At 34.1% G+C, this 15,644-nt stretch overlaps 2 protein-coding genes across 2 annotated transcripts in view; both read right to left on the bottom strand.

Moving 5' to 3' along the window:
• LOC131850878 (uncharacterized) overlaps window positions 1-15,644 on the bottom strand; it is a 359,653-nt gene that overhangs the window by 23,065 nt on the left and 320,944 nt on the right. Inside the window, exons 9-15 of the mRNA XM_059201259.1 lie at window positions 12,993-13,171; window positions 10,731-10,870; window positions 9,795-9,934; window positions 5,393-5,578; window positions 2,358-2,498; window positions 1,723-1,861; window positions 942-1,142 (exon numbers count right to left, since the gene is read on the bottom strand). Coding sequence (XP_059057242.1) covers window positions 942-1,142; window positions 1,723-1,861; window positions 2,358-2,498; window positions 5,393-5,578; window positions 9,795-9,934; window positions 10,731-10,870; window positions 12,993-13,171 — 1,126 coding nt within the window. The remainder of the gene's footprint in view (window positions 1-941; window positions 1,143-1,722; window positions 1,862-2,357; window positions 2,499-5,392; window positions 5,579-9,794; window positions 9,935-10,730; window positions 10,871-12,992; window positions 13,172-15,644) is intronic.
• LOC131850873 (cilia- and flagella-associated protein 157) lies at window positions 6,673-8,627 on the bottom strand. Its single transcript, XM_059201253.1, has one exon. It carries the CDS (start codon window positions 8,560-8,562, stop codon window positions 6,742-6,744), a length of 1,821 nt encoding a protein of 606 aa, XP_059057236.1. The 5' UTR covers window positions 8,563-8,627; the 3' UTR covers window positions 6,673-6,741.

Raw genomic sequence — 15,644 nt, 5'->3', positions numbered from 1 at the left:
ATGTACTTTTAATTCGGATGTAAAAAAAATCTAGTAAAACTATTTAAGATAGATAGAATCTGTGTTAGATAGAATATCTAACACTCGATGTGTAGCAATGAATTTTATCGTACTAAAACGTAAATATTTTACGTGAACACGTCACGTTTTTCAATTTCCTTGTGAGATTTTTCTCAAAGAAATGTCACATGTAAACTATACTATATATAGCAGTCAGAAAAATTCAACAATTTAGAATATATAGACATATAATCCATCTTCCATTTATTTATAATCTATACATATAAATAAAATTGGAGTCTCTTTGTAATATTGAAATAACCGTTTTTTACTACATGCATATGGTTGATAATACTGATAACTACGCCGCTAGACCAGCAGACATTCTTTTGGGAAGAAGTAACTAGCAATATAATAATATTTTAAATAAAAATACAACAAAGTACTTGAATATAGAACATGGTTGTCAGCACCGCATAGTGAAAAACACAACTAATACTAATTACAATTAAATATTGAAATAGAGAAAATATTAAATATACAACCAACTGGTTGAATAACTAAATAAGTCAGTCGTAGTGATTAGAGCAGACCAGTTCCTAGAAGCAGCACTCGTTCACTAGTATGACGGATGAGCCAGCCATCACTGCACTCGAGCATCAGCACTCGTTTACGAGTATGACGGATGAGCTACCCATCACACAGCACTCGTTCACTAACATGACGGATGAGCCAGCCATCACTGCACTCGAGCATCAGCACTCGTTTACGAGTATGACGGAGCCAGCCATCACAGTGCTCGACAATATTTTAGGGAGCCCGAGGACCCGGCTCTTATTGACAATAATGGGAATTATTGTCAATGTTTAGCAATCCTTCCACTCCATTCCTCCTTATCCTTCCAACATTCCATTATAGTAAAACAGTCATCAAGCTCTTACCATCGCTGTCAGTAAGCGAGTCCTTATCAGCAGCTCGTTGGTACGCACGAGTCCGATGTGCTGAATGCAGCGCTAAACATAAAGCGGCTAGAGCGGCGGTGGCCGCTAACGTGACTGCGACGCCGCGAGCGCCGCCTCCGTTGTGCCACCAATTTGTGGTACTTATTGAGGCCCACGCAGCTGACACGTTGCGAATTGGTTCTGGAAATTTGTATTGAGTTCTAGACACTGGTGGTCTGTGCATGTGAGAATGAGAACCTCTCTCATTCTCACATGCACGTACCACCAGTAACAGGTGAATAAGATTTATAATAACGAGATAGTATAACAGAAGCGAGAGTAAATGAAGATTAACGAGTGAGATTGATAGAATATATGAGTGTCAAAGAGATAGTAAGAATATGGAAGAGGGTCAGGAAAAAAGGAAAAAATATTTGGGACATTTTTATTTAAACTAAATGATAAAAATGCAGAAAATCATTTCAATGACAAAACAAATTCACTGCATACATGATGATCTAATAAATGTCTTATCAATGGAAGGAATTTATGAATAAAATACGACTTTAGAACTATTATATTTACAAAGAATAATGTATTTCTTCAATTAGACAAAAAAGAGAAGATGAAACATAAAAAATACGTATCACACCTAATGTTACATGAACTAATGTTTTTGATTTTACAAGTAAAAAGAAGTTAACTTAATCTTTATATTCTGTAGCATAAGTATATTTTTGGCATTAAACCATTATTTATTTATTAGTTTTTATAATCATACCAATCTGCGTCGCATGCGCAAGAAATCCTCCAGCGCACCGTTCGCTGGTATCACCGGACCGTAGTTCAACAAGTATATGTCGACCACCAGCTATCTCCAGCACTCCAGTACTATCTGTAGTCGCTTCTATATCACCAGCCTGTTTAAAAATATTATATTTAATAACACAATCAAGTCAAGTCAAGTTAAAGTCAAGAATAGTACACAAATATCGTGGTTCTCTAGAGCATTCACTTATTATTATTTTTATATATTCAGTATTATTGAAACGACGGTCTCGGAATCTAGCGGTTTAGCACCGCACTGGCGCTGTGTGAATTATCCTGAGAAAAAAGCTCCTACTACTGCAATGTTGCAACCGTCATCTACGTACATAAACAACATAGACGACGTCACCAACTACATTGTACTATACGTGGTAAGTATCGTACCATTACAAAAGACTAAGGAATCTTGCCTCCATATTATACAAAAATCTACTAACTTTTGCATTTTCGCCCTGACCAAATTTAATGTACCACTTCTAATACCAAACCACCAAAATAAATTAGTAACAACCGCTAGAGGTTTGACTAAGAAATATAGACCAACAAGAAATTACAGTTACGAATAATCATAATATTTGTTGTCTATACCACAGCAGTGCTGTCAGGGCCATCCCAAGACGCCAGCAGAGGTGAACCCAGGGAGTCTCCATCGCGCGCCCTCAGCGCCTGTCCAGCACATGGTAGTCTAACTGCTTCCATGCGCAGGCGCACCACTAGTCCTTCTTCAGCCTAAGAATAATATAATACAATGACTACTGTAACATTATGGAGTATAAGAAATATAATTAGAATGAAACTTTATTCGAATAAACTCAATACAAGCACTTTTGAATAGTCATATTTTTTTATTCTACCACTCATTCGGTACGCAAATTCATCACAAGAAGAATGAGCAAAAAAACTTGCGTATTGCTCTTTTGAAAAGGTGTTAGAAGGTGTTAAGAAGGAAGAAGTATGCTATAATCAATATAGAAACAGCTACGCGCTCATTTCTAGTGCAATCAGATGATATTGTCAGCGCTATGAACTTTAAGTAGTTTTTTTTACAAAAACAAGGTATAAACAAATAAATGAAATAAAACTAAATGTACTGGCAAGTAAAGGTCCTTCTTTTATATAAGTTGATACTAAAAACGAACAAGATCATTGCAGTTGCAACAGTCTAAAGACACTAACAATTTCATGCACAACTTACACCTAGTAAAGTTATTAGATAAATTAAAACTTTACAAAATTCGAATAGGTATCATATAAACTTTCTGCTTGGAGCACGCTTTTATCGGAATCAAATTCGAAAATCGCTTGATGGCCCAACGACGAGCCTCGAACTCATATTGGCTGTTCGTAACTTCGTTATATGCGACATTACTTCGTCTTTTAGTAAGCACTCGCTAACTTTATAATGTTTGAGGTCGTTATGGTTAAAATGTTGACAAAACCGATGGTATGAGACATGGTGATGGAACGAGTTTATATACAATGTAATCAGCTGAAACAGATGAAGACTAAGAGCATTTTTAGAACATTCTTTAGTAAGTAACAGAACTTAATAGGCTACAAAATTTTCGACATCTTTGTTTGAGTATGCAATAGAACAACAACGTCAAATGAAATCTTCATCATCTGCTTCTTCCTTATCCGGCGTGATATATTCTTTTCTTCCATTCATACCTGTTCTCTCGCAGTTATCTCCGTTATTTACTCCTTTTCTTGCTATATTATCCTTTACACAGTGCATATATCTCTTTCTCGAGAACATTAAACGAAACTGTTTTTTAAAAACATATTATTGAAATTTATAGCGTATAGTATTCTATTTTATACCACAATACTAACAAGCATATGGCACATCTGATGGTATACGTTTACAGTAATCTACCCTTAATAAATCTTGATAACTTTTGTTAGGTAGTTCATTCCATAATCTAAGTGTGCGCGGGAGAAATTCCTTTGAAACCGCACTGTCCGTGAATGCTAAGTTTCAAGATAGATTGAACTAGCTGTTGATGTCATATTAGTTTGGAAAACTGGTTGGAATTTAATTCTATTACAGCACATTTTATTCTGTATTGTGTTTCAGGAAACTTTTAATTTAATAAATCAATTGTATGCCCAAACAAAACAGTACGTTCGTTACAGTACAGTAAATTGGTACGTTTATATGTACAACAGGAGAGTTTTTGAACTATTGTAATCAAAACCGTAACAAGGATACCTTGTGTTAACAATTACAAGTTAAATTAACGTTCAGTAATATACTAACAATTGATTAGCAAGCTCTGAAATTAACTACACCGTATTCCAATTTAATCGGTTGTTTGTACGCGGCATTTATAGAGATTATTGACTTGTTATTGTTATGTTGCTGTAGATATTATTATATTAATATTATTAGATTAATTTTCATAGTAACTAGTCAGTTTATGTCATCTGTAGTTACAGTTTATATTATTTGTCACATCATTTTACTTTTTTGTCTTAAGTATGTGATCTAGTCGACTAATTAAGGTGTGAATGACTTTTAACTTGTTAAAATAATGTTAAATTTCGGAATTATTCTTATACTAATATTATAAATTAACTCTATCTATCTGTCTGTCTCGCTTTCACGTCAAAACTACAGAATCGATTTAAATGAAATTTAGTACAGACCCTTAGTATAGACCCTGAGAGAGGGCATAGGCTACTTTTTAATTCGAAGAAAGGGTTGTGAGGGCTTGAAAGGGGAGTTAAAAGATTGTATAGAAGTATCGTCATTTTTAAATCTAGAACCATGATACCCATATTCTGGGCTGTTATTTAAATTTAAACATGATATTTAAAATTTGTAATAATGTTACCCTTAAGGGAGTAAAATAAAATAGGGAAAGAAAATTTGTACAAAATATCGTAATTTTTGAAGCTAGAACGATTAGACATTTTTCTTTGTCTTTTTTGGGTTAGATAGTCGCGGGCAAGGCTAGTATGAAATAACATTGCGAATTAGCTTTTGCTTGCGAATGCTATATTAGTTTTACATTCAACAGATATTATTATGGAGAAGGTTTCTAATTTCTCTGTAATTTGAATATATATGTTACCAGATATATTCGTCAACTCTGAACCAATTACTTTGATCCTTTACTAATTTCATCAAACATGTACAAATTATGTATTCTTACTAATTAGGCATAGGTAGTAGTATAGGTGCTTTTAGTCGGCATTGATATCGCTATCTACTTATTGGGTTACAGTATCAGATATTGAAACCACATATATCATTTATTGATATCAGATGAAATCTACTATATATTGATAAACTAAATTGTAATTTATAAGCAGTAGCCAAACTCTGTATTCAATATCTGTGTTACACTAAATTAAGTTTTAGATAATCCTGAGTGTGATTGTGATTGTCATATAGATATTACCCGAAAACCCAGAATTGTTCCAGCTCAGCCTAACTTAGGACTAGATGGCACTGTGTGGACTATCCTACATATACAGTTTGCCTAAAATCGTACATATGATAGTAGTTATTTTGATAAAGACCGCTGATTATTTTTTTGATGAAGTGATTTTATAGTCACAACAGTAAAGTTAAATTACAATAATAAAACTTACTTTAGACCAAATATACATACTTGTAGCAACCAAAAGGATCTTGCAGGACAGGCGCGAGCTGACCCTGCCAACAATCTCGCGGCTGGAGCTAAGTGTAGTACGCATCCACAGCGGCACCTGGGACCGACTTCTGTCACCACAGTTGGAGAATCACCAGCCCAAGTCGGTGCAGTGCACTCACAAGCTGCTAGTTGCACTGCATTACCCTGTTTAAAGGAAAGTATACTTTCTTTACTCTTTGAAAGAAGGATCATAATATTAATACGTGAATTAAAATTTTGTACCCCTTTTTGCAAAAACTGCGCGGACGAAGGAGTATGAAATTTAGCACACTTAAAGTTTTTATAAAGAAGGAGTGCAGAATGTTAGTATTTTTATAATTAGGCTTAAAAATTACATTATGTCAATAAATAAAACATTACACTATCATTATATTACACGACCGATAACAATAACTCAATGACAAATAATGTCAATATTGTTAATTGTGAAATCAGCGAATCGAGGATTGTTTTGGTGCGGTTATCAAAGTAATCTATATATTATACACGTGAAGCGAATATTTGACAATACAACCTTAATAATGTTTGAAGTTATTATGATCAAATTTTGACGACTTAGCGATTAGTTTAAATAACTGGTAAGATTAGAATAAATATCATTATCATCAGCCTACTGCAGTCCACGGCTGGACATAATCTTAAACATAAACTTGTAGAAAATTTGTTCTTTTACAGAACTTTTTTTAAAACTTTTGTCCATTCTTCTTGTTTCCATCTGCATTTAGAATGTAGTAGATACAATAAAAAACACTGTTAAAAGGGTTTAAATCAAATTTATTTGAATAAAGTTGTTCGAATTTCATACTAAATCATAGTCTAGTCATACTAAAGTTACAATAAGATACAAACCTCTGTATGCACTAGAAATAAAGTCTCTTATAATTTAAATCATTATTTTATGACTTAAATGAATTAATTTGAATGAAAAGAACAAAACATAGGTAGAGTTAGGATATCTGTTACAAGATATTTTTGAATAATCTAATATACGTTTCAAATATTAATTCTTAATTTTCATTACCTTTTAGAAATGGCACTACAAAAATATTCACTAATCTAATATCAATCACGATTATTAGATCATATATCATAAACATCTCATTGCTTGTGAAAACATTGTGCACTAGTATGCATTTTTATAGGAACAAAAATACTTATTCGTAATAGTTATAAGAAAATACTCCATTTTTACTTAATATTTATTATAAAAAATACGACAAGAAATTATTTTTACGTGTAAATGTTTTTGATATAAAAATATAACGCGTATTTAAAGCACACTAAACACACAAATTTAAACAAACACTTCACTCAGTACCTTCTGTCTTTTCCTCTACTTGATCCTCAGTCTTTTCTTGTTTATCATCAGTATCTTTTGGTACTTTCTCACCCTCTGTAGTATGTTCATCTTCTACATCCTCTTCTCCTGCTGCTTCACCTTCTTCAAAAATTATCGCAGATTTTGATGTTTTCTCAGGTTCATCATCAGCTTTAGCTTGTGAATGCATTGCAACTTGGGAATATTCCAAATCCTTCATAATAGATTTTTGTATTTCTAATTTACTCGCTGCCAACATTTTTTCCATGTCTGTCAATTCTTCACTCTCTGATCCTTCTTCTACACTCTCGCTTTCCGTAGATTTAGCAGATGTTATAAATGATGGGACACTATCCTTAGGGATTACCTGAATATCAGATGATGGAGGTATGAGTTTCACACTAGGAATAGTTTTCATACTGCCAAGAGAAGATGAAGAAATAGACATAGCAGAAGTGCTACGTTTTTCAACTTTCAAGGACTCTCTCGATGCGAACGACGCAGTCGTAGATATGGCCGATTTCTTTGGTAAAGGTTTCGGAATAAATCCAAGGTCACCTTCTTCATAAACTTTACCAAAGGAACCTAAAGTATCCATAGACTCCGCACGTTGGATTTCTCTGTACTGTGTTATTATAGTAAGCAAACGTGATAATAGACTTTGCCTGTCCATTATTTCTCTAGTAGGATCCGTTGTTGCCCAATTATCTAATTTTAAAGCAGCTTGTACAGCAATTGCTGCCTCTTTGAGAATACTTTTAAGTTTGGCACATTCTTTTGCTACTTTTGATGATTCTACTGAAGATTTATTCTGATCAGTCATACGTGCATGTAAATTTTGTTCTAAAATACGAACTTGTATGGAAAGATTTTCGTTTTCTTTAGTTAATTTTTGTATTTTAGCTTGTTGAGTTTCAAAATCATAGTTTCTTTTATCAGAGAATGCCTTATTCTTCTTCATTTCTTGAAAAGCTGTAGTTAGCTGATCTATCACCTTCAGCTGTACAACATTTTTATTAATAGCCTTGTCTCTTTCTTCTTCAGCTAATTCTTTAGCTACGCGAGCAGCTTTTTCATTCTCCTTAAACTTTTCGTTTTGTTCTGCTAATTTTGCTTGTGTAGATAAAATATTATCTAATTCGTTATTTATTGCTATGTTTTCTCTTATCACTCTATGCGTAGAAGCAGCTATTCTTAATTCAGTGGCATCTTGAAAATCTTGTGCTAGTTGCAATAACCGTGCTTCCATTTCTTTCTTCAATTTATCTTTACCAATTACAAATTTCTTTTCTGCATCGTATATAATTCTCTTATATTTCATTTCTTGATCTTTGAAATCCTGTTCTTGTTTTTCAAACTTACGCATTAAATCATCTCGTATAGCTCTGAATTCTTCAAGCGTATTTAATTTGCCTGCCAGTAATTTATTTTCTGATGTTAACTGATCTTTCATCAATGTAAAGTTTTTTTCTAACTCGGCAACAGTTTCCTTAAACTGAGCCGTTTCAATCTCCCTTGTCTCTTCGAGGCCTTTAACTTTATCCTTCAGTTCATTATTTTCATCATTCTTAAGATTTAATGTTTTCTTTAAATAAGCAATAATATCAGCTCTATCTTCATCTAATTTATCGTAAGCCTTTTGTAGTTCATCATTACGTTGTTCATATTCATCAACAGCCGAGCGTAGTCTTGCGATTTTTCTATTACACTCGGCGACTTGTAACTCCAAGAATGTCCTCTCAACTTCTGTAAAACCACCGGTTTTTTGTTCTTCTTCTTTACCTTTTCCTTTATCTTTTTTCGGTGCCATGTTTCAATACCAATTCACATTAAAAATAAATAATAATGCAGATAACGTGTGACATACGCCGCGAATATTGGGTATTTATTGATAAAACAGTTGCCACGCAACGCAACGTCAAAATAGTGTATCTAGGAGATATCGTCAACAATGAAAACTACGATAGTAACAAGACGAATTAAGTTTATTTATAACTAACTATTCCCGCGACTTTGTCCGCGTGGAATTTAACTTTATTTTTCTAAAATAAAAGTAACTTGGGCTAAGTTACTCCTTATTATATCAGCTACTTGCCAAAAAAAGTCCCGTCAAAATCGGTCCAGCCATTTCAGAGATTAGCCGGAACAAACAGACAAAAATTGTAAAAACTGTTATTTTGGTGCACGTAATAAAAATAGGTTATTTCAATATTACAAACAGACACTCCAATTTTATTTATATGTATAGATTATAACTAACTGACACGTGCAACTTCGTCTGTGTTACATTTTGCCCATTTTTACAATATTTTTGATTGCAGCTCGGCTCCTAATGGTCGTAGCGTGATATTATATAGCCCATAACATTTCTCGATAAACGAACTGTGTAACGAATAAAAAAATCTAAATTGGTAATTCTAATTGGTTCAGTAGATCCAGAGATTTGATTGTTATTAATGATTTCTTAGAAATATCTAGGTCTAGCGCGCACGTTTTAGGCAGGAAAGCCAGCACGCCCAATCACGACTGACTGCTTTTTTCTTTTTTTTTTTTATATTTACTCTTTCGCGCGTCATTGAGCGGATACCAAATCAATGTCTTTTAATTTTTTTTTCCACAGATTATATTTTCCCAAAAAAAACACAATTAAGATTTATAAATATTCAATGACAATTAATTATGTATGTATTTACAAAAAAAAATATCTATGTATATGTATCAGTTATCTAGTACCCATAACACAAGCTTTAGCTAGCTTAAATTGGGTCTAGATGGCGCTGTGTGAATTGTCCTGATATTATTATTATATTTAAAAAAGACAGACACGTCTAAGATTTATAAACTTTCAATGATAAATAATTATATATAATTATTTCAAAAAGTCGACTGAATGCGCGAGCTGGTGACGCACGCAGTCCTTCTCGTTCTCTTTGCCTCACATTCTTTGAGCGAAAGAACTCTTGTTTAAGAGCGTACTTGTAAAATTATTTAGTGTACTATAGTATACTATATTAATTTAATAAATGTTTATTATTAATATACCTCACAATATTTGGCCCCGTAGGCCGGGGCCGGGGAATCACAGAATCTGTGGCGGCTGCGGGTCCGCGTGGAGCACCGCGCGGGCGCGGGGCACGCTGACCACGGGGACCACTCGCCCCATCCACCCGCTCCACCGTCTGCTGCCGAGCGCATTACACATTAAAATGACTCACTGATCTTGTGGAACCCCCTAGGGGGGTCAAGGTTAGGGCCTCAAAACCCTTTACCCTGGCATCAACCCCGGAGTTGGGGCCTCGTGGCAAAGCAATATATACACATTAAAATGACTGACACTGATCTTGTGGAACCCCCTAGGGGGGTCAAGGTTAGGGCCTCAAAACCCCTAACCCTGGCATCAACCCTGGAGTTGGGGCCTCGTGGCAAAGCACTATACTCGGCATAAACCCAAGGGGCATCAACCCACGGATTGTATTGACATCCTCTTGGTGCCTCTAAAATTAACTTAAATTGTAAAAACTAAGCTAGAGATTATTATTACTATATTTATATAATTATTGACTTATCGTAACTTAAGAGGTGATTATTTAACGGCCTCGGTGGTCTAGCGGTAAAGGACACTACTTTTCGTCCGATGGTCGCGGGTTCGATTCCTAACACGGCACAAACGATTGCATTCATAAGATTGTTTGTATCGGTCTGAACTGTACTTATGAAAAGATAACGGTGTTAGATAACTGATACAAATACATAGATATAATATCTATGTATTTGTATGAGACATCTAACACCCTTAACACAAGCTTTAACTTGCTTAACTTGGGTCTAGATGGCGCTGTGTGAATTGTCTTGAGATTATTATTATTATTATATATTTATCTCTTGTATAGTTATATATGTATATTAGTATATTTATCACAGTAACAATCTGAGTTAGTTTCTCTATCACCAAACCACTAGCTATGGTTCTTTACTGACCTGAGAGTGGAGATGTTGGTAAGCAGTCCATCCTCACATCAGCAACCGCCCCTGTTACAGCCTGAGACACATACACGAAGCAGTACTCTGGGTAACGTTCACTGAACAGTCGACAGTCGAATGACGCTGTATGTTGACCCCTACATGAAGGAAAACATTTACTTAATAATAAAATTATTAGTGGCAATTATTAAAAATACGGATTTTTTTTATAAAAAAACGAACCTGCGGCTAATGTTGTAGATTACCGGCAATTATAAAAAAAAGGAATAAGCTCTTTTCTTGAAGGTTTCAATATCGTATCGGTTCGGAAATACCATTGCTGGAAGGTGATTCCATGTGGTTGTGCGGGGCATTTCTAGAAAACCGTACTGTGGAAGACCGCCATTCATCCAGATGATCAGGATGGTATTTCAGTTTCTGGCGGGTGGTACGGTGGTGAACTCAGCAGCTTTTAATCCGAAGAACACTCCCCGTGATATATGCGGTAGGAAATGCACAGAGATGCAATATCTCGCCGCAAAGCCAATGGGTCGAGTCTGTCACATAGACGTTGATTACCAATGATTCTGGCTGCTCGGTTCTGAATGCGGTCAAATGGAAGTAGCTGGTATTGTGGTGCTCCCGCCCAGAGATGAGAACAGTATTCCATATGCGGCCGGATCTGCGCCTTGTATAATTGCAAGCGATGGGCCGCCGTGAAATACCGTCTTACTCTACTGAGCACACCAAGCTTTTTTGAGGCTATTTTAGCCTTGTCCTCCAAATGACCGCAAAACTGAACTTCACTGGATATATTAACGCCAAGGACCTCGAGATTTGGCTTCACATCAAGGAGAGTGTCTTGAAACTGAGGAGATACGATAAATGGATTCTTTTTAGCGGTAATGTCTTAAATAATCTTTAAAAAACCATATATATCAATGCATATAGAAGAGTGGAATGTACGTAGTATATTCGGGAGCGCTACGGATATATTGTTATGCTATGCTTACTAGATCATCTCAACACTGTGTTATTATAACTGAACTAGCTTTTGCCCGCGGCTTCGCTCGCGTTAATTTATCCCCTTAGGGGTGGAATTTATCAAAATCCTTTCTTAGGGAATGCCTAAGTCATAATATCTTTATGCATGCAAAGTCTATGACAAAGTTTCATACAAACTTTCACCCCCTATTTTATCTCCTTGGGGGTAGAATTAATCAAAATCCTTTCTTTGCGGATGCCTACGTCATGACATCTACTTGCATGCTAAACTTCAGTCCGATTCGTCCAGTGGTTTGGGCTGTGCGGTGATAGATCACTATGTCAGTCACCTTTGAGTTATATATATTTAGATTGTTTTTTAAAGAAATAAACATTTTTGTTTTTTTTTTCATGATATACAGCATTTTTCTTTCACAGGGGACAAACGCGCTTGCGGCTTACCTGATGGGAAATGATTACCACCGCTCATGAGCACCCGCAACACCAAAGGAATTGCAAATACGTTGTCGGCCTTTTAAAAAGGAATAAGCTCTTTTCTTGAAGGTTTCAATATCGTATCAGCACATTTTTATGTTACGAACAAGAACCCAAAAACATCCGTTACTGGCATTTTTTTTTATTGGGTTGTTGGGCTATTGTCAGATGTTTGTAGCACCTGTAGCACTGCGACCTACATAGATCTATTGTGCTCGCCTAACCAAACTGGCATTACCAAAACCCTTTATTTTGGCCTGTTATATATATACCTACATGTTTTCCTTCATGTAGGCATGAAGGAAAACATTTATTTTAATAAAAAAAAACCCCCACAGACATAAGGCCAGTGCTCTTATTATTTTTTCTTTATATCATGCTAACCTTTTAATTTATTCCCATAATATTCTAATAACCGTTTAGAATTGAAATTCTTAATCTATGATCACTTTAAAATAAATTTAAATCAATGTTGGCCAGACCTCTTATAATCATACCATGATTCGTTTGATTGGTTTAAAGCTAAAGTGATCAATGTAATGAATATAACTTTGAAAAACTTTAATTGCATACCGCTAAATCGACTTTTGTTCTATTCCAACATACACACTAGCTAGTTCATTTATAACCACATCAACAAATTCCATTTTTATGCAATGTTTTTTAAACACAAACATTGGCAATAAAATTTAACACGTATCGTAAAAAGGCATAGACACACTTAAATTCTTTTTAATCAGTATGTCTCTGAACGCAATCGAAGTCGCGTTTAAAAACTAGTGTAGAACCACATGATCTTACCTTCTGACCCGTCTTTCAGCCACGTATCGGAGCCTGTCTGCATCACGACCAAAAACCCTGACTCTATCAGCACCATCGAGCACGCACTCCGGATACTGGAACAGAACCCGTACCCCGTCACCGCACGGCAGCACTGAACCGCCGTGGACATTCAGAACAAATTGTTCTGACCAATCCGCCTGCATAAAAAGAAAATATTAAACTGGATAAGAGAGAAAGAACAAGAATATGAAATATTACATTTGTGTGAATGTAACAGATATACATATGTACCTACATATAAATAAATAATAATTAACACAGCCCCATCTAGTCCCACGGTAAACAGAGCTTGCGTTATGGGTACTAGACAACTGATATAGATTTTTTTTTTTGTAAATATATACGTAATATACATAGAAAACACCCAGACCAATACAAATAATCATACTCATGAATACAAATACAAAGTTTCTCTGTTTGAAGTATTTACATCGCTTTATTTATAGTTAAGATTCAATAAAAGTGTTTGTTGTATTAAAAAAAACAACGCGCAAGTTTTTTGCACGTTCTTCTTGTGATGAGACAGCTTTCCAAATGAACGGTAGATTACAAAAATAATAATAATAATCTCAGGACAATTCACACAGCGCCATCTAGACCCAAGTTAAGCAAGCTAAAGCTTGTGTTATGGGTACTAGACAACTGATACAAATACATAGATATATTTTTTTTCGTAAATACTTACATATTATACATAGAAAACACCCAGACCGACACAAACAATCATACTCATGAATACAAATGTTTGTGCCGTGCGTGGCATCGAACCCGTGACCATCGGAGGTAAAGCGGTGTGCTAAATCACTAGACCACCGAGGTCGTCCGAGGAGTAATAATTATTCAAAAGTACTTCCGTGTAAGTTTATTTGAATAAAGAATTTTATTCTATTCTATTCTATTCACAATAGAAATGGTTATGAACATACAACAAAATTATTCACACTACTTGTATAAAAAATATGATACATTGCTTTTCAGAAAAAAAAAATATTTTAGTTGTACAATTATATATTTGAGTATTTTCTAAACTGGCTTTAAATTCATTTAAAACACAATTAATAATTAATTTAATTCAATAATTATGCTAATAAATAAGAATTGTAATTTATTCTTCTTCTTCTTCTTTTCTTCTATGGCAATCGGTCGTTATTTTTACGACCATTTAATTTATTAAACGAGTATTCAAAAATTGGCGCGAACATATTTGTTATATATTATTTTAATTTGAATTTGGAATACATTTAACTTTTCTTTAAATATCGAAATTTCGTTTTGGCGAGGATACAATTTGGCCTAAATGGATCGAATTATTTTTATAACTTTATAAATTTGAAAAAACTATATATCAAATTCAAAAGTCTCGCGTCACTTAGAACAATATATTCATTCTAAAAACCTATGGAATCATTTGATTTTGAATAAAATTTTAGCCTGTATTAACAGTAATTTTGAGATTTCATAAGGCCAGTTAGTATCAAATCTTATCAACATAATGCTCCATGGTGTATAGCATAAAGAATCCGGATAGGCTCGCTGATTCTATACATGAAAGTAATTAAAAAAGAAACATTTTATTCTCCACACGTGTAGCGCGTGACGATACTCATATAATTATTATAAAGCTGTATGGTCTGTGTTCCTTTACCTATCTCATAAGGTAAATGTAGTCTTGCTGTTTTATGTGCCTAATAAAAATAAGCGTTGTAAAGAAAAAAATAATAAACCAACCGCCATTCTAGTACTCATTTATTACAAATAAACTTTTATGCAGATTGCTTACCCACAAAGTTAAGTAATGGCTGCGTAAAATATAATGATAATAACTTCAGAGTTTTGAGCGAATTTTAAAAGAAAACACAATGAGAATTGCAAAGTTTTCTATACTGATAAAATATTTTATATCAACTTGTTTTATTTGAATATCAATTTAAAGATATAGGGAATAAGTCACAATTTTTATTGCCGTTTTTGTTGAGTGTTGTGTTATTCAGATGAAAAAGCAAAAGTGAAGACAGAATCTGTATTCCGAATGTGGCGGAAGAATAAAAAAAATACTGTACAAACGTAACGTATACGTAAGTGTTCTTATAACAACTTTGAATAAATATATACTTCGTTCTATTTTATTCGATAAAAATTAGACTAAGGGAGCTCGTAACTACGGTTAGTGCAACCTAGTCAAAACATTGAGAAAGGTAAATACCACATATGCTTAAAAAAATATGGTGTTATGAAGCGAATTACCATTAATAATGACCCTCTATACAGACCAATGTTATAGCAGTTTACAGATATCGTAAAAACGTAGTGATTACTTGCTCAATAATTACCTGGCTGCTTATGACGCAATCGAAATTCAAATAGACGAATAAGCATCTATTTGAATTTCGAATAAAACTCCTTGATAATATATGTAATATTTTTAATTTTAAAATTGGAATGCGAATATTCATTTATTTTATAATAAGATGTTAAAGAAATATTTAATATATGACGACAGTTTAGTAAGTATATCTATAAATTATATTAATAGCAGCTGCCTATGGTTTCATCCGCTTGAAATTTGTAGACTATGTGTTATTCTAATGTATAAGCTATATTATTGTAAAG

The sequence above is a fragment of the Achroia grisella genome, unplaced genomic scaffold (assembly GCF_030625045.1).
Source record: "Achroia grisella isolate CSIRO2021 unplaced genomic scaffold, CSIRO_AGI_Agris_v1 utg780, whole genome shotgun sequence".
Classification (NCBI taxonomy): Eukaryota; Metazoa; Arthropoda; class Insecta; order Lepidoptera; family Pyralidae; genus Achroia; species Achroia grisella.
Note: the sequence above shows the minus strand (reverse complement) of the source record. Positions and strands in the feature narration are given on the sequence as shown.

Excerpts from the sequence above, each read along its gene's own strand:
- LOC131850873 (XM_059201253.1), bottom strand. The coding sequence starts at position 8,562 with ATGGCACCGAAAAAAGATAAAGGAAAAGGTAAAGAAGAAGAACAAAAA.